General features: G+C 34.8%; 4 protein-coding genes across 4 annotated transcripts; 2 read left to right on the top strand and 2 right to left on the bottom strand.

Moving 5' to 3' along the window:
* The first annotated feature begins 7887 nt into the window (after positions 1-7887).
* Positions 7888-8810, top strand: LOC106304231. Its single transcript, XM_013740637.1, has 5 exons — positions 7888-8022; positions 8084-8151; positions 8216-8310; positions 8399-8453; positions 8525-8810. Exons 1-5 carry the CDS (start codon positions 7912-7914, stop codon positions 8652-8654), a joined length of 459 nt encoding a protein of 152 aa, XP_013596091.1. The 5' UTR covers positions 7888-7911; the 3' UTR covers positions 8655-8810.
* Positions 8811-8859: 49 nt separating this feature from the next.
* LOC106304230 (basic leucine zipper 34-like) lies at positions 8860-9507 on the bottom strand. The gene has a single exon (XM_013740636.1). The coding sequence runs from the start codon at positions 9441-9443 to the stop codon at positions 8865-8867; it is 579 nt and encodes a 192-aa protein (XP_013596090.1). The 5' UTR covers positions 9444-9507; the 3' UTR covers positions 8860-8864.
* Positions 9508-10723: 1216 nt separating this feature from the next.
* Positions 10724-12184, bottom strand: LOC106301538. The gene has a single exon (XM_013737967.1). It carries the CDS (start codon positions 12120-12122, stop codon positions 10863-10865), a length of 1260 nt encoding a protein of 419 aa, XP_013593421.1. The 5' UTR covers positions 12123-12184; the 3' UTR covers positions 10724-10862.
* A 5304-nt stretch (positions 12185-17488) lies between these two features.
* On the top strand, positions 17489-20529 carry LOC106301761 (methylthioalkylmalate synthase 2, chloroplastic-like). Its single transcript, XM_013738231.1, has 10 exons — positions 17489-18036; positions 18252-18511; positions 18726-18939; positions 19035-19115; positions 19289-19381; positions 19487-19573; positions 19664-19764; positions 19848-19881; positions 20041-20118; positions 20258-20529. Exons 1-10 carry the CDS (start codon positions 17497-17499, stop codon positions 20390-20392), a joined length of 1623 nt encoding a protein of 540 aa, XP_013593685.1. The 5' UTR covers positions 17489-17496; the 3' UTR covers positions 20393-20529.
* The last annotated feature ends 1898 nt before the right edge of the window (positions 20530-22427 follow it).

Raw genomic sequence — 22427 nt, 5'->3', positions numbered from 1 at the left:
GTTCGGTTTAACAAATTTGGTGTAGTTGATGTCAATAGTGGACGAAGGTACAACAAATTCGAGCCTTTCATCTTAGCTTCACAACCAGACAAAGTTAGCTTCCTTCCATACCCTCGGATGAGAGAATCGGGAATAAATTGGTTAGCCGTGATCAAAGTTACACCTCGAGGACGAATCATCAGTGGAGATAAACCACCACAGCAAGAAGAACAGATAAATGAAGTTGAGGAACCTGAACAAGAAATTGATGACATCCTTCTCATTGATCCGCATAATCATGAGTACGAAGATCTTACCGACGATGCCACGGACGAAGCTATTGAAGACGAGTTTAATGAAAATGATGATGTTTCTAGTGATGACGAGAATGTCGATGTATCCGCTTGATGTATTTGTTTTTAATAAGATTGATTTTCAGACTTAATGCATGTGATTTGATGGATTTAATCATGAAAAACTATTTATATAATTTGACTTTGTGTAAGGTAATGAGAGTTTGTATTAGAAATAACAGATTGAGATTGAAATTGTGGTTTTAGAATTTGGGGTTTGGAATGGAAAGAATAGATTGAGGTTAAAGGGATGATGGGGTTTGGAATATATGAAGTAGAAGGAAAGGAAGACGGGGTTTGGGGAAGATGGGGTTTGGGGTTTCGGATTTTAGGGATTTAAACATATTCCTCGTAATTTCCTCATAATATAACGAGGAAATAACGACGAAAAGAACGCGGGCCTCGCTAATTCCTCGTTAATTCCACGTAAGCACAATTCGTTTTTAAAGACCTCGTAAGAGGAAAACGTGGTCCTTGCTATTTCCTCGTACATGAGCGACCAATAAAAAAGAAGAAAAAAAAAGAAAGAGAAGAAAGATACCGGAATCATAGGAGGGAAGAAACGAGGCGAGACCTACGTAAGTCTAGCCTTGTCTCCGCCCACATGTGTTCCCGTATCTTTCTCCCCTTTTTTTTCAAATCTTTCTAATTTGAGAAGCAAACTGGTGAGTAATTATCTCTGATTTGCAGAGTTTATCTTTGATTTGAGAAGCAAACTGGTGTATATTTATAGAAAACGCAGACCTCGCTAATTCCTCGTTAATTCCACGTAAACACAATTCGTCGTAAAGACGTCGTAGATGAAAACGCAGGCCTCGCTAATTCCTCGTTACACAACGAGGAAGTTACGAGGAAACAAAACGCGGCCCTCGCTAATTCCTCGTAGAAAATAACGCGGGCATCGCTAGTTCCTCGTAAAGTTACGAGGAAATTACGACGATAACTAATTTCTTATATAAACACGCGAGCTTGCTCTCCCATTTCCTCTCCACTTCCTCTCTCTTTCGTAGCTATGGTATGTTCTCTCTCTATTTCCTCTCTAATTTGATTAGTTTAGGGTAGACTAGGTGGTTAGTGTTGGGAATTTAGATAGGTTTACTGATTTTATGTTAATTAGTGTTGATTAGGTAGTTAATGTAGAGAATTTAGCTAAATTTATAGAATTTGTTAATTACTGTTGATGTTAATTTTAAAAATTAAATTTTTTTTCCAGACGATTCGAAAGAACGTACTTACTCCCCATTACAGACTGGTGTTCGGTGAGCCTGGTAGTCGTTTAGACCCGTCGTTTTCTTCAGCTCCCGGTTCTTCGGGTCCGGAGACTGTCCCCGAGACTCAGCCTTCTTCTAGTGCACCATCGGTTCCTCCTGTGCCTCCTCCGATGGCTCCTCCGACGATGCCTTCTCCTGTGCCTCCTCCGATGGCTCCTCCGACGATGCCTTCTCCTGTGCCTCCTCCGATGGCTCCTCCGACGATGCCTTCTCCTGTGCCTCCTCCGATGGCTCCTCCGACGATGCCTTCTCCTGTGCCTCCTCCGATGGCTCCTCCGACGATGCCTTCTCCTGTGCCTCCTCCGATGGCTCCTCCGACGATGCCTTCTCCTGTGCCTCCTCCGATGGCTCCTCCGACGATGCCTTCTCCTGTGCCTCCTCCGATGGCTCCTCCGACGATGCCTTCTCCTGTGCCTCCTCCGATGGCTCCTCCGACGATGCCTTCTCCTGTGCCTCCTCCGATGGCTCCTCCGACGATGCCTTCTCCTGTGCCTCCTCCGATGGCTCCTCCGACGATGCCTTCTCCTGTGCCTCCTCCGATGGCTCCTCCGACGATGCCTTCTCCTGTGCCTCCTCCGATGGCTCCTCTGATGCCCGCCGAGATTCATCCCGATTTGATGGTACCTCCGAGTGCTCCTTACTCGCAGTACACTATCGAAGACATTCTCAGTCAGCCAAGCAAAGAAGGTTTACCAGTCATAGACCCCGACCGACCGGACAGAACTTTGTGGTATGTTACATTAATCATTTTTTTTAATTCTTTTAAAAATTCTTTTATAACTTTAATAAATAATTTATACTTTAAATTTGTTTTTTTTTTCAGGTTTGGGGTTGACGGATGTCTTGCATCGGATGTAACCGACACAATGAAAGGTTACTTCTCCATGCCAAATCCGAACTGGAAAAAGACGCCGATCTACGTCAGAAAGGCGTGGTTCAAAATTTACGCTGTAAATTACTTCATTAATTATATATACTTTAATTTTTTCATAATTTATATATATGTTTTTTTAAACTAATTATTAATTTAAATCTTTTTTTACAGCAAAAATATCATTGGTCCACGGGGGTCAATGAGAGGGGATCACTGAGAGGGTGAGGAAGAAGTTTAACGCGAAGGCGAAAGTTCGCTTGTTGGACACGGTCTCCAACTGGAAGGGTGACTGGATCGTGAAGAGGTATGAGCGTGGCACACCCGCTGAGCTCACCACGGATGTGTGGGATGGCCTCATCCGTTATTGGCGGGATCCTGAGTCCATTAGAATCGCCCAGTCTTGCTCTGCCTCCCGTAACATGGTAGATGACTACGGCCACAGGCCGATGCTTCACTCTACGGGCCAAAAATTCCACGCCGGTATCCGGTTGGAAATGGTAATTAAATATTTTATTTGATTAATTTTTTTAATATATATATATATATATATATATATATATATATATAATTTGTATATTCTAACTTTCTTAAAAAAAAAATTTAGGCCAAAGAGACGGACGGGACAACTCCCGTCTCTTATGCAACTTTACGAGAGAATCCACAAGAATAAGGCGGGCCAATTTCTAGATGGCAAGTCCGAGTAAATCTTCAACGACTTGGTTGCTCAGGTTGACGACCGCCAGACCCAGCTGACCCAGCAGTCTACCGACGGATTACCCGTCACCTTATCCACACTTGACGTGGATAAGATTTACGAGGAGTTAAATTTTTTAAAAAATTAATTTTTTTATTATTCAATTAATTTAACTTTAAAATTTTACTAACAATATTTATTTTTTGTTTTTAAGATTGTCCCTAAGAAAAATGGACGTACGTTGGGGATGTTTCAAGAGTGACATCTTCTTATGGACAGACACGGGAAGATGAAGTCACTCAGCTGCGTAGAGAGTCCACTCAGCTGCGTAACGAGTTGGACTCGACGCGATCTGCGTTCACAGCTCGTATGGGTGGAGTCGAGGGCTTCTTGGACGTTATAGCGGCCACAAATCCGGAATGGGAGTCCTTGTTGAGGAACATGCGACGACAAAATCTCATTCTAGGCGAGTCATCATCCGACACACATGCCGAGGCGGATGTAGAGAGGAGGAGTGATGAATTCTACTAGGAGATGAACGACTCTTAGTTCTTTTTTTTCGGTTTGTTGTATTTATAAATTCAAAACTTATTTATATATAAAATATTTTCGTATTGATTTTGTTTTTAAATTTTAATTTTATTAATAAATTAAATAATTTTAATTATTTTTTAATTATATTTTTAAATTCTGTAAAATAATAAAACGAAGTGAATTCGTAGCTACTTTACAACTTATTTGCTTGGAAAGTGTACGAGGAAATAACGAGGAAGAATTAACGAGGTATTATTTTCGACGTAATTACATATACTTTACGAGGAATTACTTTCGAGATAAATACGTGTAGTTTACGAGGAAATGCTTTCGTGGTATTTACGAGGAATATTTACATGGTCTTTACGACGAAATATATTGCTTTGTCTTTACGACGAAACATTTTCCTCGCTAAGTTACGACGAATTGGCGAGGAAATATGCGTTACGACGAACGAGTAACGGCGAAACGTATTTCTTCGTAAACCCTTTTTTACGACGAATTCACGAGGAATACCGCCGTCGTAAAACTTATGTTTTCTCGCAGTGAAACACTATTATTGAATCCATAATACTCATGCTAGTTTCGGATACTATACATATGCGTAATGGCGTAATGCGTTAAGCATAATGCATGATTATGCATGTGCACAGTGCAAACACATTCACGCACTTAACTATTTTCAATCTCGAATGTTTGAAGAATCTATTGAGATTGATTGGAATTCTTGTTATGGATAATACGTTTAGCGTTGAAAGCTATAGAAAATGTCTTAAAAAGGCGAAAAAATCTGATAAAATCATAAAACTACGAAAAAACGGAAATATCAATAAAATACTATTTTTGTGAATTGATACAGTACACTCCAATACATATGACGTGTTCGCTAAACGACGGGACGTGTCAGTGAGTTGAGTGGGTTAGGTCACCATCGAGATCTCGATTCTCAAGGTCCAGTCGTCGGCGGTCGGTTGAGATTGAAACGTCTTCTAAAGGCCCATGGACACCAACTCGTCACACCATCATCACATCTGTCACGTGAATACTGGGCCCACAAGGCCCATCCCCCGTCACCGTCTCACAGCTCTTATATTTCACACTTCCATTTATTATACATAACACACGCATATTAACAGTCTGACATACATACGAATACAAACAGTATAAGTTTTTTTTTTTTTGAACAACCAAATAAACAGTATAACTATATATGTGGGTGTGTGTGTATGTGTGTATTGGCTGGATAATGGACTGTGATATGTTTGATTTGAATAAGATTTATAGAATTGCTTTCAAATATGAAAGTTCTTACAATCATTTGTTTTCGATGGAAACATTATAGCTATGATTCGTTACATTCAAATAGAAATTGTAATTAACCGTTCAAAACTTCAAAAAATTTATCTATTTTTCTATATAAAAAATTGATTTCTAACTTAAAAATCAATTGGCCATAATTGTATTGGTCTAAATTTTTTATATGTTATTCACGTGTATATGAGATATTTTATTCAACATATTTAACGAATCATTTAAGTTTGATATCAGGAAAAAAGTTTATGAAAATGTCTTTTTTTATCAACAATCACAAGGGTCAACGGTCCCGATCAGTACATAAACATGTTACCTGTGCGAAAACATACATCAACTAGTACAAAATTTAATTTTCATACGCGAACTTTCAAAATTTGGTTTTATCGTACATTGACCTAATTTCCGTTAGTCAAATGTTGAGTTGTCGTTAACCAATAACAAAAAATCGGGTAATTCCTACATCAACAGTGATTAATGGTCCAGATCATACATAAACACTTCACCTATGCAAAAACATACATCAAGTAATACAAAATTTAAATTCAATACATGAACTTTCGAAATCTGATTTTAACATACACTAAAGCTTGACATGCGCGTATGGATATTTGTTGTTAATTTTTTATAAATTGTTTAATGACATTTCTAAATATATAAATTTTTGTTCATTGTTATGTTCCTACACATAAAAACCAAACTCACCCGGATCTGGAAAGATCCTATTCGAATCCCACCCGAAAATTTATAATACCCGAACAAAGCATAATTTCAAAACCCAAAAAAAAAACTCAATATCCGAAATAACCAATCCATACCCAACCTTGTACTTTATATTCATATCTAACTGATTATGTAAAGAAGTAAAAAGTTTTTTTTGTTAACAGGTTTGAATTCTTGTCGCGGATGAAGAAAGTTCATTCAAACATATGAAATTATTATTGTTAACATGTAAAATAAACGTTGTCAAATTATTATGACAAATATAATTAATAAAGTAGTTAAGAAGTATAAAAAAATGTACAAGATATAATAAAAAAACTTAAATATAGGTAAGTTCTGTTTTATATTTCTATAAGACATGCTGTCAAATTATTTGGAAAAAAATGCAATTAATAAAGTAGTTAAGTTGAGTGAAAATAAGGAAAGAAAAGATGTAATAAATCTGTTAAAAATAATGTTAGTTTTATTTTGTACTTAAATTTAATAAAATAGATTTACCTAATTTCCACTAGTCAAATAATACCGAAAATAAATTGTCTGTCAAGTGTTGATTAAGTAAAATTTTTATTGTATTATGTGATAATTAAACCGTAGTACGTAGTAATTGACATAGAGAAATGAGAATGTTTAGCTTATCGAAGACATTCTCTTTTCTCTTTGTTCAATTTTGTCCTCTTTCGTTTTTTCGGTGTTAGTGTTTTCTTTTGTCGAAAAAGTTGAAGAAAAAATTTAATGAGAATAGCTAACTAATGAATTACACGAGAAAGAAATCGTTTGACCTACATAATTTATTTTTCTCATTCAATTACCACATAATACAGTTTAATTACCACATAATACAATAAAAACCTTACTTAATCGACACGTGACAGACAATTTATCTTCAATATTATTTGGCTAGTGGAAATTAGGTAAATGTCAAGCTTTAGCGTATGTTAAAACCAGATTTCAAAAGTTCATGTATTGAATTTAAATTTTTTATTAGTTGATGTATGTTTTTGCAGAGGTGAAGTGTTTATGTATTGATTCGTACCATTGATCCCTGTTGATGTAGGAATTAGCAGATTTTCTATTACCGGTTAACGACAACTCAACGTTTGACTAACGGAAATTAGGTCAATGTATGATAAAACCAAATTTTGAAAGTTCATGTATGAAAATTAAATTTTGTACTAGTTGATGAATGTTTTCGCACAGGTAACATGTTTATGTACTGATCGGGACCGTTGACCCTTGTTGATGTACGAATTGGCCGATTTCCCCTAAAGATCATGCATTGTATTGGCTAATCTCTCTACAGTGTTGGTCTCCCGCTGATAAATGATATGAGTTGATGATGCCAAGTGAAACGAGATTTGAATTTTTTTCACGTAAGGTAATATCAATGGGGCTTACTTAAAAGCCTCACATGGCCTAACTCAGACGACGACATGTTACCCAATATGAAAATAATTCTTCTTAAAAGGCGTCGTAAGGCCCAACGTAAGCGACTACTATTTTACCCCAATTTTCACGATTCTTTTTTGGTCAACAAATATATTCACGATTCTATGGATTGTTGTTTATTCTTTTTAGAAGAGCTTTGTGAATGAAAAGAATGTGTTTTCTTTTTTGAGAAATGGCATATGAGAGGAATGTGTTGATACTTGATAGTAAAAAAATGGATTGGTTATTCATGTCACATGTGTTATTTAAAAAATCAGTTTGAAAATTTAAATATATTTTTAGTTCCATTTAACTTAAATATTTATACCACTAAAAGAAAACTCATAAAAAAAAACTGGAAAATTTTGTAATCAAACATTTTCACGAAAATAACTAAAACCCCTAATATTCTTAGATTTAGAGGAGACTTGGGGTGGTTGCGATAACCAAATCGACTCTGAACCGTACTATAAAATCTACGTTTCGACGATTGTTTTCGTTTTTTAACCATATTAAAAAGATTTATATAAACATTTTTCTCTTGATCTTGTATCATTATTAGATTCTTTTCTAGTATCTGAAACTCGGACTTTAATATTAAAACATTAACGAATCTTTAACCAAATTACTAGACTAAACCGGTTTCCACAATCAAATGTTATCTAAGGTCCGAAAGATAGATAAACAGAGAGAAGAGTAGTCAACTATACTTCTTTTGTAAAAATATTAAAAAAGGTGGTGATAAGTATGACTAAGGAGAGTGCGACGACATCTACAGCGATTCCGCCGCAACACTCCGAGCATCATCAGCCACCACCAAATCCAATCAACTCTGCTACCTCCCCTCCACCAACTACGGTTAGTACTCACTACTCTCTCCCCTCTTCTCTCTCTCTCACTTACACGATCTGTATTGCAGATGAGCGTCGCCGCGAACAGCAACGGCGTAGCGTTCGATGAAACCGTGGAAGAAGCACCATGTTTCAAGTAATTTCGATTGCATTGTCGCGAATTTCAACCTTTCAATTGAAAACCTAAATCGATTGTTTAGGTATCTGGATAGCAAAGAGTATGCTGATAAGTACAAAAAGTACGAGACTGAGTTCAAGCAGTGGATCCTCGCCAAGCATTTCTATCCCAATGCAGGTTTTGTTTAGTTTCTATTGCATTCCCTTTTATCTTCTTTCGCTCTGAGTTTACATCATCGATCTTTTTTGGGTGTTTGTTTTGTCAGTGAATTTGTACGAGGGGAGAACGACAATTGGTGGTGAAACCATTCTGTCTAGCAAGTAAGCATCAAAAGATGTACAATTGTGTTTTTTTTTTTTTAGTTTTGGATAATAAAGCTCTTATCTTTCAGGTGGCCTTGCACGCGTTTCTATGCAGACCCGTGTGTTTCATTTGCACAAGAAGAGAGTGTAGATTCACTTACTGCAGAGATTGGTTTAGTTCCCAATGGAGCTATTGTCTCTGAGAAGAAGATTTGTTGATGTAGTAGGCAAGTAACAATGTTTGTTTTGCTTCATTTGACCAAGAATGTGATACTAATTAGCTATTGCATTGTTGTTAACTATATTATATACATATGTATGCAAGCTATTACTAGTGTAGTAGTAGTCACATTACATATAATGGTTAATCATTCATAGTACTCCTTACTGGCTTAGCAACACCAAGAACATGAAACTTTTTTTTTTGTTTTACCTACCAAAGAAAGTGTTGGTCCTGGTCGAAGTCTCTCCTCTGAGATGATGATGATGATTCAGATTACGGTCATTGATGCTGCCGCCATCCACATTTCTCACCGGTATCAGCATTTCCGCCATGAGCAATTGAAAAGAAGAGACTTTCTCCTTCAGCTGCGAGTTCTCTTGCAGGATCTGGTGGTTACTTTCCAGCAAGTTGATGACTTTCTCGGACAAGTTATGGTTCAAGATCATGAGCTGTTCCACTTGCTGCTGCAGCTCTTCTATCTGCTTCTTCTTCCGCATACGCGACCTTCTCGCTGATTCTCGGTTTGAGACCATTCTTTTCGCCCTTCTCTCGTCTGGAACCAGACCCTCGTAAACGTGTTCTCCGTTTGGGTCTAAGTGAAAGCGGTGGTTGTTGCTGCGTGTTGATATGTTTGGTGACTGCGATGGGACATGGAAGTTGGCGTTTGGTAGGAATGTCGAGTTGAAATGATCGTCTTGTGGCGGCATTCCTTCGAATATATCGAAACAATGGTCAGAGCGATGGACACTAGAAGACTCCATGTATTGTTTTGGATATGTTATCATCAAAAATTGATTATCTTTGATGCAGGAATCAGAAACACCAATAGAGAGAGAGTGTGGATGGAGATAGTCTAAACAATAGATGTGAAAGAAGAAATATAAAGATTAGTGTAGGCTTATAATTTAAGTTGTTGAATGCTATTTAATGACTAATTAACTTGCATGAAGATTGAAGACAACTGTATTTACATTTTTGTGGATTTCTTTTTTAGCTTTAGAAACTCTGCTCCACTAACTAAACTTCTATCTAGTGATACTTTTTGACAAAATCTCATTTATGTCAACATCTCTGTCAATGTTTGATAACTTTTTATGGGTTCTTGTTTCTTAAGTTAAGTTTTATTTTTACGTCCTTTTAATCTTTATTTACCAAGGGTTTACCATAGATAAAGAAGTTCGTTTTCAAATGGTGACGCTTTCACCGTTTTTTTTTCTAACAATGTCATATATATACGAAGCTTTCTTGTGAATGTTCTTTGTGTTTCAGTTCATTTTATCTGTTATGTTTCGCTTTTGTTCTTTGCAAATATTTAATATCTCGTTACGTGTGGAACTGACATGTTCGTGTGTAATACGTTGTTTGCAGTGTGTCATCAGTATTTTACTAATAGGACTTCACGGTGAAGTTGGTCGGTGGATGCTAACTTGCACGCACTTAGCTGTTTTCACTAACAATTCTAATTTTTCAAATCTATTCGTCAATTTAGAAAATCCTAGGACTCTTATAGTTTCTTTAAAAGCATACAAAAAGAAAATGCTTAACGATTCAAGTTGATGTACCACTAGCGTAAATTAAATCAAAGTGGCGTACCAACTTGAACAAAGATAATGCGAGTTTTGTTAAGTTAATTATTTTATCCCATTTTCGTAACACAATTTAGAAGAAAAGAATGCCGATAGTAAACACGTGACTATAACGTCAAAGATGTTAATTAATGCATTGTTTCCAGACCGAGATTAAGTGGATAAACTTGAAATTTCAAGGCTAATTAAAGCAGAAACCATAGAGATAATGATACTTAACAGCTTTCAAAGTGTGTATCAAAATGTACGTTAGCGTTACGGAGAGGCAATGTCTTGTTTCCAGAAACGGACAATGATACTCTTTTCTGCAAGTTTCGTCTGAACCCATTGAAGCTCTATCAAGGCCGCAGTCAGGATCGTTGAATACAGAGCACAGAATATTCTAAAAGTTTATGATATTAACTTCTTAGCATATAAAGTTTTATCTGCAGTGCAAGTTAATATATGAAAATGTGCAAGTTTTGTAAGAAATTCTCACATATTTTATAAAAATTTGTAAATATAAGCAATGTATTCTCTTAGACCAAACACAATACAAGTCAGCTTATCATGTTATTAATCACAAACAAAGTCAACATCATCTTCTTCTATTGTAAAACCCTAATTTTTCAGGGGTATTCAAAACCGGCTCTGCTCAGTCTCATCTGAAGGCAACTCAAAACGACAAACCGGACACGTGTTCCTAATCCCAAGCCATGGAACAATACATTCACCATGGTACTTGTGTCTACAAGGCAACTCTGCAACCTCATTCCCAACACTCATCTCTTCTCTGCAAACAGCGCAACACATGGCATCATCATCGTCCTCCTCCGTAACATCCTCTTTGGTCAAAGGAGAGACTTTGAGATTCTTTATGAATGATTTGGAAGCTGGAGGCTTACCAAGACCAGATGAGATCTCAGCCTCAAACAACATCTCATACTCGGTCGTATGAAGATAATCTTCATCGTCTTCTTCTTGTTGATCAATATCACCGCCAATGTATAACTCCATGTTGCTTTCTGCGTCGTCTAGGTTGAACTCGAGACTACGAGAGTTCAACAAAACTTCCCATCCTAGATACCCTCTCCTCTCACCTATTGCTAAATCCTCTTGAGAGATTGTAGCAGAGACGGAGACTGAAACAGAGTTGTTATCATCACCTTCTGCTGAAACCTCCCTCTCATCACCATCACCATCACCATCAACTTCTTCCCACTCGAACTCCTCATTGTCTTCCAAATTAAGCGAATCCCAACAAAGAGGGATCGTCACACTATCATCTTCTTCTTCTTCATCATCATCATTCACATACTCATCTTCTTCATTCAAATCAACTCCCCAGATCTCCTTCTCTGGATCATCTTCTTCAACATCAGAATCAAAACCAGATTCAACTGTAACCCTAACATCACCAGAATCCATTCCTAAATATCTAATCCCATCAAACAAATCGTCTTCTTCATCATCACAATCAACAAAGCCTCTACCAGATTCTAACCCTAACCCAAAATCAAGAAGTGCCAAACTACCCACGCGCATGTCGCGATCTCCCTCTACCACACCAAAACCAGAATCTGAACCCGCACTCTCGTAATCGTCACCAAGCGGGCTTACCTGAGATTGCTCAACGCGCTGGTGGAACAAATCCATGACGAAGCTTCGCCTCTCGAGCAGATCAAGACCTCCGGCGGCCGAGACGTCGAACTCGGAAGCGAAATCGGATTGAGAGACGTAGAGATCGACGTCGTCGTCGGATTGGACCCAGTGAGGGAGCGAATCGAGGATCTGAGAGAGCGGTTGGTGGTGTTGCCGGCGTTGGTGGTGGTTACGGTTAAAATGGGTCAAAACGGCATCGTTTGCGTCGTGGATCTGAAGGTAAGACATCTCCGCCATTTCTTCCGCCTTGTCTCTCTCTCTCTCTCTCTCTCTCTCGCTTTCTCCTCTCGTTGTTTTAGAATGAGCAACCTTTTCGCTATTTATTTTTTAAAAAAATTGCGTAATAAAGACTTTGACTATATATTGGGCCGTACTTAAACGGGCCTTCATATCGCTAGGCTGTAAAATTTTGACTATATTGGGCCGTACTTCTATATGTACGTACTAATTCTTGTTTCTACCGATACTCATATTTTTGGTCAACCTACCAATACTCACTTCAAACTTTTTTTTTTTATCAACCACTTCAAACATTTAATACTCAAATTTGGGTTGTTGCATTATAATAATCTAAACCAAAAAATAGTTCCTGAGGTACTCGGGATTTTCGTTCTTCTTTTGTGAATAACAATATTATAATTTTTCTTACCCTTGACTATATAAACTGTTAAGTCAATGATAGCAATACATATTGATCTTCCACACCAACCTTGCGCAGCAAACAACGGTCACCACTCACCAGGAGCCATTAGACTGAAATTCCTGAAGCGCTACCATTGCTTTCTTTGCTCTCTGTTGAATATTTCTAGAGGCTAATTCAATTTGCAATACTACAAGAAGAGGTCCCGAAACTTGTGGTCGGGTGGTAAAAGACAGGCTTGAGATCCTAACACGTTTTAGGTTTGATTCATATGTTGCGTGAAACTAAGTCACACATTGTTTTAGACTCTCACATGGATATTGGCCCTTCCTTTCGGTCCATTTGAATACCCGGAGAAAAAGTCTATCTATAAGCCATACCTATATTTGAGGATTAGTTTGAGCTCTTCTATAGGTTTAAGATGCCCCATGTTAATTCAAAAAAACCTATAGAAAAGAGTTGCGATAGAATTATAAATTTTAACTTTTTACAATATAGAAGTAAATTACTCGTAAACTGATTAAAATCAGATTCAGATTTTTAAAAATGCTGTCTTCGATATTAATTGTGCAACACGTACATAGATGTATGTACAACTAAATTATCTCGTATGTTTTTTTTTTCTGACATCAATTTTGGCCATTTTATTAATTAAATTTGAAATGGTTTAGATAACCATATCAAAATAGCATAGCAAAAAAAAAAACGATTTATGATCAGATGTAGAACTTCTAGCTAGCTAGAGCTTGTATGTTATGGTTTTAGATGGATCGAAATATTATCCTAAGACCATGATTAACCCGGGGTTCTTAGAGTGGAGTTCTTAGCGTAAGTTAAAAACCGTTTCTTAACTTTTAACTAAAAAAGCTAAGTACCAGTTCTTAAAGTCCTTATTTAAGAACCGATTTTTAGCTTTTTTAGTTAAAAGTTAAGAAACAGTTTCTTAACTTCCGCTAAGAACCTCATCGTAAGAATTCCGGGTTAATCGTCATTCTCTAAGTACTCATGTGTTTTAGCTCTTGGGTCCCTGTTCTAAGTTATTTATGGCCGGTTCCCAGCCGGGCAAATAACTGTTTCTTCTGGAGCTTATACTCTTTGCCATTGAAATCCAATTTCAAAAAGTATTTGGTTAACTGAATTCCGGAGTTGTACTTGAAAAGTTTTCTATGTTCCGTAGTTTTTTTTTTTTGAATCTTTGCAGGCTTTTGTGTTTTTCCACTGAAAGTAATATTATGTTATGCAACTCCACTCGACAGCATTTGGATAATTGTGCGACTGAAATTATGCACCTCACCACCTACCTACCTATGCAACATATATACACGTGACGGTAATCTCTTCTATTACTAACTAAGAAATAACGCCGAAAATACAAAAAAATATGACTATGACATGCAAAATGAAATCTGAGATGCAAGAAATCTGAGATGCAATCATGCAAAAGGTGATATTCTAGATCATTTCTTTGATATCGATTGGTCAAGTAATTTTTGAAAGAATTACAATTCTCGTCCAATTTTCTATGGCGACTGGACTGGCACATTTTTACTATACTAAGATAAGAATTGCACGTGTCGAGAGAAAAGAGAGACTAAGTGTTCCAATGGAAAAGTGGAACAAAGACATTTCTCCCGCAAAAGCAATTCTTACTGCATTCACCATTCAACTGTTTTTGATTTTACAATTACAGATAACCGGAAATTTGCTTGCAGTTCAATTTTTTTGTATTTTTGTGGTAAAAACAGAAGATCTGCATGATCTCACCCGCTATACATTTGGTGTTGTTTACGAGAGATCTGCACATATTTAATTTTCAAATATATTTATTTGTTTTATAAATACAATATTTTTATTTTATTTTATTTACAACTTTAACAATATAAAAACTATCATTGACTATATATTTTTATTTTTGTCATATAATTTACATATATTTAAGTATTATATTTATATAATGTGTGTTTAATTATAATATGAATTATGCAAAATATAGTAATACAATTTAAATATATATACTAGTGGAAGAGATATATGTTTTTCATTAAATTCTAATATTCTCATATTTTGATTTCAAAATTACAATAGCATAGTTTTCGTGCAAGATTTATTATTGTTTATGTATTATATTTCTATATATGTGTTTTGATATATTTTATCATAATTTTTTATTACTTAAACATATAATTTATTTTATTTGAATTGTTTTTATCATTCGAAACTATTTTACTTAAATATAAGTTTTCATAATTTTTATTACTTAACCATATAATAATCGTTTGATTTGCATGCATGATCCGCTTGATATGCATCTCTCCTGCATGATTCGTTTGATCTGCTTGATCTGCACCGTTTGAACTGCTTTTACCATTCGGAACCTAAGTGTTCGAATGGAAGGGTGAGACAAATGCAAATCTCCTGCACAAGCAGTTCTCCCACACTTAAGTTACCATTCACCTTTTCTATTTTTACGCTAACATTTGATGGTGTTGATCTGTTTTTTTTTTGCCAATAAATAATTTTGTTACAAACACTTAACTCAAAATATATTTATCTGATTTTTATAAATAATGTACGATGCTTAGCTCACATTAATACTATTTTGTCATTTTAAAATTATAAATATGATGTGCAATCGCCGATAAAACACAACATTTTCTAAAGAAGAAGATATAGATCTTCCTACATATATGTCGACACAGATAAGTAATTAATAATTTTTTTTTTATTTTTAAAATAGTTAATATATTGGTAAATGATTGAAATTTTTTAAATCTATTGAGAGAAGACGATTTTAAATGGACTCTTAACCGATAACGAGTATTTATTGAGTTGTACGATCAACTAATTTTTATGACCAGTTACCATTTTAAACATTCTACACCCACTAGTAGAAAGTTTCGCGGTGATAAGTTCAACCAAGAATTTAATATTAGTGTAACCTTCCGGTTTTCCAAATAAAAACTCGATCAAATAGAATGAAAATAGAAGAAGTACAAGTATCTTATGAAAAATTCTACAGGCATTTCGGTCGATTCTACAACATTTGAGATATTTGTTTTGATATTTTGGTGTAGTATTTATTGTTTGAATCTATAATTTATTGTTTGAACTGCTTTTACTATTTATAATTTATAATAAATTACTTTATCTGTTTGATATGTATTTCTCCTGCATGATCCACTTGTTCTGCATTTGTCCCGCTTGATCAGCAAAATCATTCTACTTTTTTTTTTGTTCTACCTATAGGGCAGAGAGCATCATCGTCTCAATAAAAAAGAAAAATGTTAAGAAACCCTTCTGCTAGACTTATTACAATTGTGCCCATGCACAGAGATTAGCATTTGTGATATGTCACCTACTTGGAGGTGCATACCACGTGATTTATATGTCCTCTTTTATTGATTACTACTAGGGATGAATATTTTACCCGATATCCGAATTGGCATCCGAACCTGATCCGAAAAACCCGAACCGAAATTCAAACCGAAATAACAGAATATCCGAACGGGTATTGAATTAGGAGAGATTGAATATCTGAACCCAACGGGTAATATCCGAACCCGAATGGATATACGAAAATAACCGAACATATGTATAATTAACCTTATATTTCTAGTTTACATCTCTCATTTTATATAAAATATTTATATTGATACTACACATATTTTAAGTTCATATGATATACATCCAATTACGGAGAAAATGATTTGCTACTCACTTAAAATGCATGTCAAATTTTTTATTTCAAGAATTAACAAAAAGTTACATCCAAAATTTAAAAACAATAACCAAATTAATGTCTTTTTAGTTTCAAAATGTTATGTCCAAATCTATTAACCATTCAATCTATTAAAAATAAAAAATTAGTTAAGTGAAAGTTATATTTTTAAATACAAGAAATTTGAGAAATGAAAATTTAATTTTGTTTTTTCAAAATCTAAATATCCGAACCCGATCCGAAATAACCGAACCCGAACTAAAAATATCCGAACCCGACCCGAAGTATAGAAATATCCGAACGGGTTCTACACCTCTATACCGAAATACCCAAAAATCCGAAATACCCGACCCGAACCCGAACGGATACCTGAACGCCCACCCCTAATTATTACTAAGTATGAAGATATCAATCATTTTTCCAACCACGTATTTATTAAAAATATTCGTTTCATTTTAATAAAATACATTGTTCCTACTCCCACTTTTAAACAATCATATGAGTGTTTTCCTCGTATTTATAAATGGATTCAAAATTATTGTAATTAAATATTCAAACTATACAGAGGGAGTATAATTTATATAAGTATGCATAACATTTTATATTTATTTATAATTGTATTCACAACAAACTATATAAAAGAGGATACAATTACTTTTTGAGAAGACATTAAAAGCAAAATTAATAGAAAGTTTACAATTTTGCGTTCGTTGTATTCCTTTACAACAGAATGTCATATTATATATGTGATCATCAAACGAATAACGCTAAATTTAGAACACTCTTATAATATTAGGTTATTAACTAGCATTTTCTTTACATCAATATCAACTATTTCTAGAAAAGGACACTCCTAACTAAAATGTTGCAAACTATTCCTTTTGGATTCAAATGTACGATGTTTAAGGTTTTACACACATATTAAGAAACAATAAATACACTATTTTAATTGTTACTTTTTGGTTATATCAATAAAGTTTTACCACTCATAATTTTACTTTTTAATTTATGTTTAAATTTTAAAAATAAATACAGTAATTATATCTCAAAACATCATACATTTGTATACAAAATAAAAAGATAAATTAGTATCCGGAGGGAGTATAAAATAATAGTGATAAAAATAATATGATACTAATGTCAAGCTTAAGTCAACACGCCATTAAATTAAATGTTTCTAATTAAACCATATAACTTTTTAGGTTCCATACAATATTTTTTTTACCTATAAATGTACATATATTATGTTGAACATGTTCTCCATCTCATTGCAATACAATTTCCTCATAATCTATCCTCAAATCAAATTCGAAAGATATCTGTTCTTCTCTTCTACGTACTCTATCGTTATGGCTTCGTCACTTCTGACATCTCCCACAATGATCCCCACCACCGGTTCCACTGTGGTGGTCCGATCAGGCTTACCTTTTAGATCTTCCTTGCCCTCCCTACGCCTGAATCGTCCGTACAACAAGTCATCCTTGTCTATCTCATGTTGCTCCCCTGTGTCTAAAATGGGGGGTACTAGTGCGGGTGACCTCAAACCCGTCTTGGAAAGGTGGCCAGAGTACATACCGCACAAGCTTCCCGACAAGAATTACGTGCGTGTATTCGACACGACGCTCCGTGACGGCGAACAAGCTCCAGGTGGAGCTCTTACTCCACCGCAGAAGCTTGAGATTGCTAGACAGCTCGCAAAACTCCGAGTAGACATCATGGAAGTTGGTTTTCCAGTGTCCTCTGAGGAAGAGTTCGAAACAGTCAAAACCATCGCCAAGACCGTGGGAAATGAGGTTGTTTCTATATTTCCTTCAATTTATTATATAAGGTTTTTATATTCAAATTCCAGACTATCTATTAACGTTTTTATGGGCCATTGAATAATGTTGGAACGAATATTAGCATGTTTTTACGCAAAACAAAACACGCACAAATGGACAACTTATCAAAATTGTACCATTAAAGACTATATATATAGTTGACGATGTAAACCTGTGTGTTTGCTAAGGTGGATGAAGCAACAGGTTACGTCCCAGTGATATGCGCCATCGCACGTAGCAAACCAGAAGACATTGAGGCGGCCTGGGAGGCGGTGAAATACGCGAAAAGACCTAAGATACTAATATTCACATCTACTAGTGACATTCACATGAAATACAAGTTGAAAAAGACTAAAGAAGAAGTCATCGAAATGGCCGCGAGTAGTGTTAAGTTTGCTAAAAGCTTAGGCTTCGTTGACGTCCAACTTGGCTGCGAAGATGGCGGCAGGTCCATGTCTTAAAACCCTAATCTATCTCGACTATTTTTATATTTGCATATTTGAAGTTACCGTTTATATTTGGCAAGAATATACATTTTAAAATTGAAAAAAGTTTGTTATTTGAATGAATTTTCCAACGAGATTATGGACTTTGTGGCATACATATTTAGATCATGTCTTACATATTTTTAAAATACTAGCGTCTAATTAAAAATCAAGCAGGTCGGAGAAGGAGTTTCTCTGCAAGATTCTAGGAGAATCGATAAAAGCTGGTGCAACCACGGTGAACGTCGCGGACACTGTAGGAATCAACATGCCGGAAGAATACGGAGAACTCGTGAGCTACCTCAAAGCAAACACTCCTGGCATTGATGATGTTATTTTCAGTGTTCATTGTCACAACGACCTTGGTGTTGCCACCGCCAACACAATTGCCGTACGATTTTAATTCTCCCTCTTTCACTTCATTACGCATGTCTATATAAAATACATGTATAGAACAATTAGTTCACATCATATATATGTATATAGGGTGTATGTGCGGGAGCACGACAAGTCGAAGTAACAGTTAACGGAATAGGCGAAAGAAGTGGGAATGCACCGCTTGAAGAGGTAACATGTATGTACTAGGAGTTCCACATTGAAATATAAAATGAGATACTATTTAATAGATGTAAAACGATTTTTCAATATTTTGAGTTGATTAAACATTGTTAGCTTGTTGCAGTAGTCGTCGTGATCATCATCAATTCATCATCAACATTATATATTTCATTGTTATGTAGGTCGTGATGGCTTTGAAATGCCGAGGAGAATATCTGATGGATGGTGTCTACACAAGAATAGACACACGCCAAATTATGGCTACCAGCCAGATGGTAACAGTTTTTATATACTCGAGAGAAAAAAACGAACATGCTATATTAACTTTTTTGGGCCTTTATAAATATCTGATTAACTAATAAATGTAAACTATTGAGTAGGTTCAAGAATATACCGGCTTGTTTGTTCAACCACATAAGCCCATAGTTGGAGCCAACTGTTTTGTTCATGAGAGCGGCATTCACCAGGTTTCATATATTAAATTATCTGAATGTAGCATCAGAATATAAATATATGAATGATTTCTTTTAATGATGATTTTTTCAAACATTTTGCAGGATGGAATCTTGAAAAATCGGAGTACATATGAGATCTTATCGCCAGAAGATGTTGGGGTTGTAAAATCTCAAGGTTCTAGCATTGTTCTTGGAAAGCTTAGGTATTCTATATATTTCAGTTTTACATATTTTCATTTTGTCATATTTATTTATTTATCCATATGAACAACATGGAAATGTGCAGCGGACGTCATGCTGTGAAAGATCGGCTGAAAGAGGTATTTCTTGTGATTTCCTTAAGCGTTAGTTATACAACGATCATACTAATATTTACAACATTATACTTTTTACAGATAAATACTTTGACATTAAGTGAAGCTTCAAAAAAATATATTTGAAATTAAGTATACAAGTATGTGTTTATTTTATACTTTCAGTTGGGATATGAGCTCGATGATGAGAAAATATTGAACGATATCTTCTCAATGTTCAGGGACTTAACCAAGCAGAAAAAGGTGATTTTTTTCATTTGCAGTTTTGTATCTTCTCATGCACATATGCGTTACAACTACTACTTACAATTTAAATTAGACATATGATATAAGAATTTAACATACGCACACTTATATGGTTTCTTTTTGTTAATCTGTTCAGAGAATCACGGATGATGATCTGAAGGCGTTAGTAACGTGTCGTGATGAGGTCACGTCTCTAAACGGCGCTACCGGTGAAGAGACTAACGGCTATGTACCAATCTCACAGATTTCCTCTGTGGTATCAAATCTGTGAAAACGTTTTGTGTCTGTGTACCACTTGTAATATCAAGATTCCATTGATATGAATGGGTTGTTTTAAAGAATAAAAACAGTGTGAAGTTGAAAAATTGTGCGTAAATCAACCTGCCAAACTAGAGGTGCATATCTCCACGTGTTTTTTGTTTGTTTCCTTTCTACCTTTAAAATGCTAGAGCATTAGCAAATCATGTGAGTTTTTTTTCATATTAGTTTTTAATTATATATTTATATTATACATTTCTAAAAGACTTATTTTTGGGTTCACCCCCTAGGAAGAACCTCTAGGTTCACCAACCAATAGGATTGTATTTTTTATATTCGATATCTTTTATAAAAAGAAACAAAATATTGTAAGTTATATTATGTTTTTAAAATAAAAAGATAAAAAGAAATAAATAAAACAATAGTAGTAATTACAAAAAAAATATTTTAGCGTCGTCAAGAAAAAACTAAACCTAAATCCTAATCCCTAAACCCTAAATTTTAAAACCTAAACCCTTGGGTAAACCTAAACTCCTGGATAAATCCTAAACTCTAAATCAAAAACATTAAACACTAAAATACTCAAGGGTTTAGGGTTTAGGATTTAGGGTTTTAGTGTTTAGTGTTTCTGATTTAGAGTTTATGATTTATCCAATGGTTTAGGGTCCAAGGGTTTAGGGTTTTGAATTTAGGGTTTAGGGATTATGATTTAGGGTTTAGTGTTTTGTTGACGACTTTAAAAACTGTAACTACTAGTTTTTTTATATATTTTTTTAAAATATAATATAACTTGACAATATTTTGTTTCCTTTTTTAAAAGATATCAAATTTGAAATAATGAAATCCTATTGATTGGTTAACCTAGAGGTTCATCCTAGGGGGTGAACCCAAGAATAACTCTTTTTAAAAGCAATTGAATTAATATTTGAGCGAAAGTAAAAAGAAAGTTTTTCAAACAAGAAATTTTCTAACTTTTTTTTTCTCTCTAATTATTTCCATTTAATTTAATGATGAGATTTTACGAAAGATTGCCATTTGGATGTTTTTAGAGCTATGGAAAAAATAATTCATCTTCTGTTGAGATCCAATCTGATTTTTTTAAAAGTATTTTGAAAAAGTTAAAAATACTTGAATAATTAATTACAAAATAACAAAATTATTGGAATATTTTTTAGCTAAAAATTAAATATAAATCTGTAAAACAGCTAAATAACAAAAACTGCTACGTATTGCTACTTAGAAGATGAATAAAGTTTTGTTCAATATGGTTATGAAATTCAAATATACGTGTTAAATTGAAAAGTGCACAAATCCGCGCGTTCTGTGCTATCGTTTCGAGATTAAACTTGTTGCATATCACCAATTTACTCTACTACTTCACGGTCCACCCTAAGTATAGCATCGAACATAGCGATAAGTGAGAAAAAATTACAAAAGATTACTAGGATACTACCCGCGTTGACGCGGATTATGTTTATTTAATTTTTTTACAAAATAATATATCTTTTTTTTTGAACCGATTTTATTTATGTTTTGGTTACAAAAAGGTACAAATCAAGTATTTTAAAACCAAAGAACCGATTTTACTTACTTTTTGGTTACGAAGTAAATATAAATCAGGTACATTTAAACCGAAGAACCGATTAGGATCCGAATTTCGATAATACATCGGGTTGTACCGGTTCTTTGAAGATTTACTAACCCCGACCCGAACCCGATAGAACCCGAACTGGTCCCGAATCGAATTTTCATATAACCCGAATGGGGCTGATTTTGATAAACCCGAAAAACCGAAACCCGATTGGGATCTCGAATGCTCATGCCTAGATTATTTGGTCTTATGTTATGACAGTATAAGTCTTGTATTCATATATAGTTATGTTTATTTTATTTTTACAAATATAATAAAAATTGAAATGTTAATTTTAATTTTTTTGTTGGATTATTTGGTCTTCTGTGATGATAGTATGAGTCTTGTATTCATATAAAGTTGTTGATGACAGTGCGATCTAATCAAATGAGGGCTTAACAATTTATTAGCATCTTAT

The sequence above is a fragment of the Brassica oleracea genome, chromosome C7, assembly GCF_000695525.1.
Source record: "Brassica oleracea var. oleracea cultivar TO1000 chromosome C7, BOL, whole genome shotgun sequence".
In the NCBI taxonomy this organism is placed as follows: domain Eukaryota; kingdom Viridiplantae; phylum Streptophyta; class Magnoliopsida; order Brassicales; family Brassicaceae; genus Brassica; species Brassica oleracea.
This window is presented reverse-complemented; position numbering and strand designations above follow the sequence as displayed.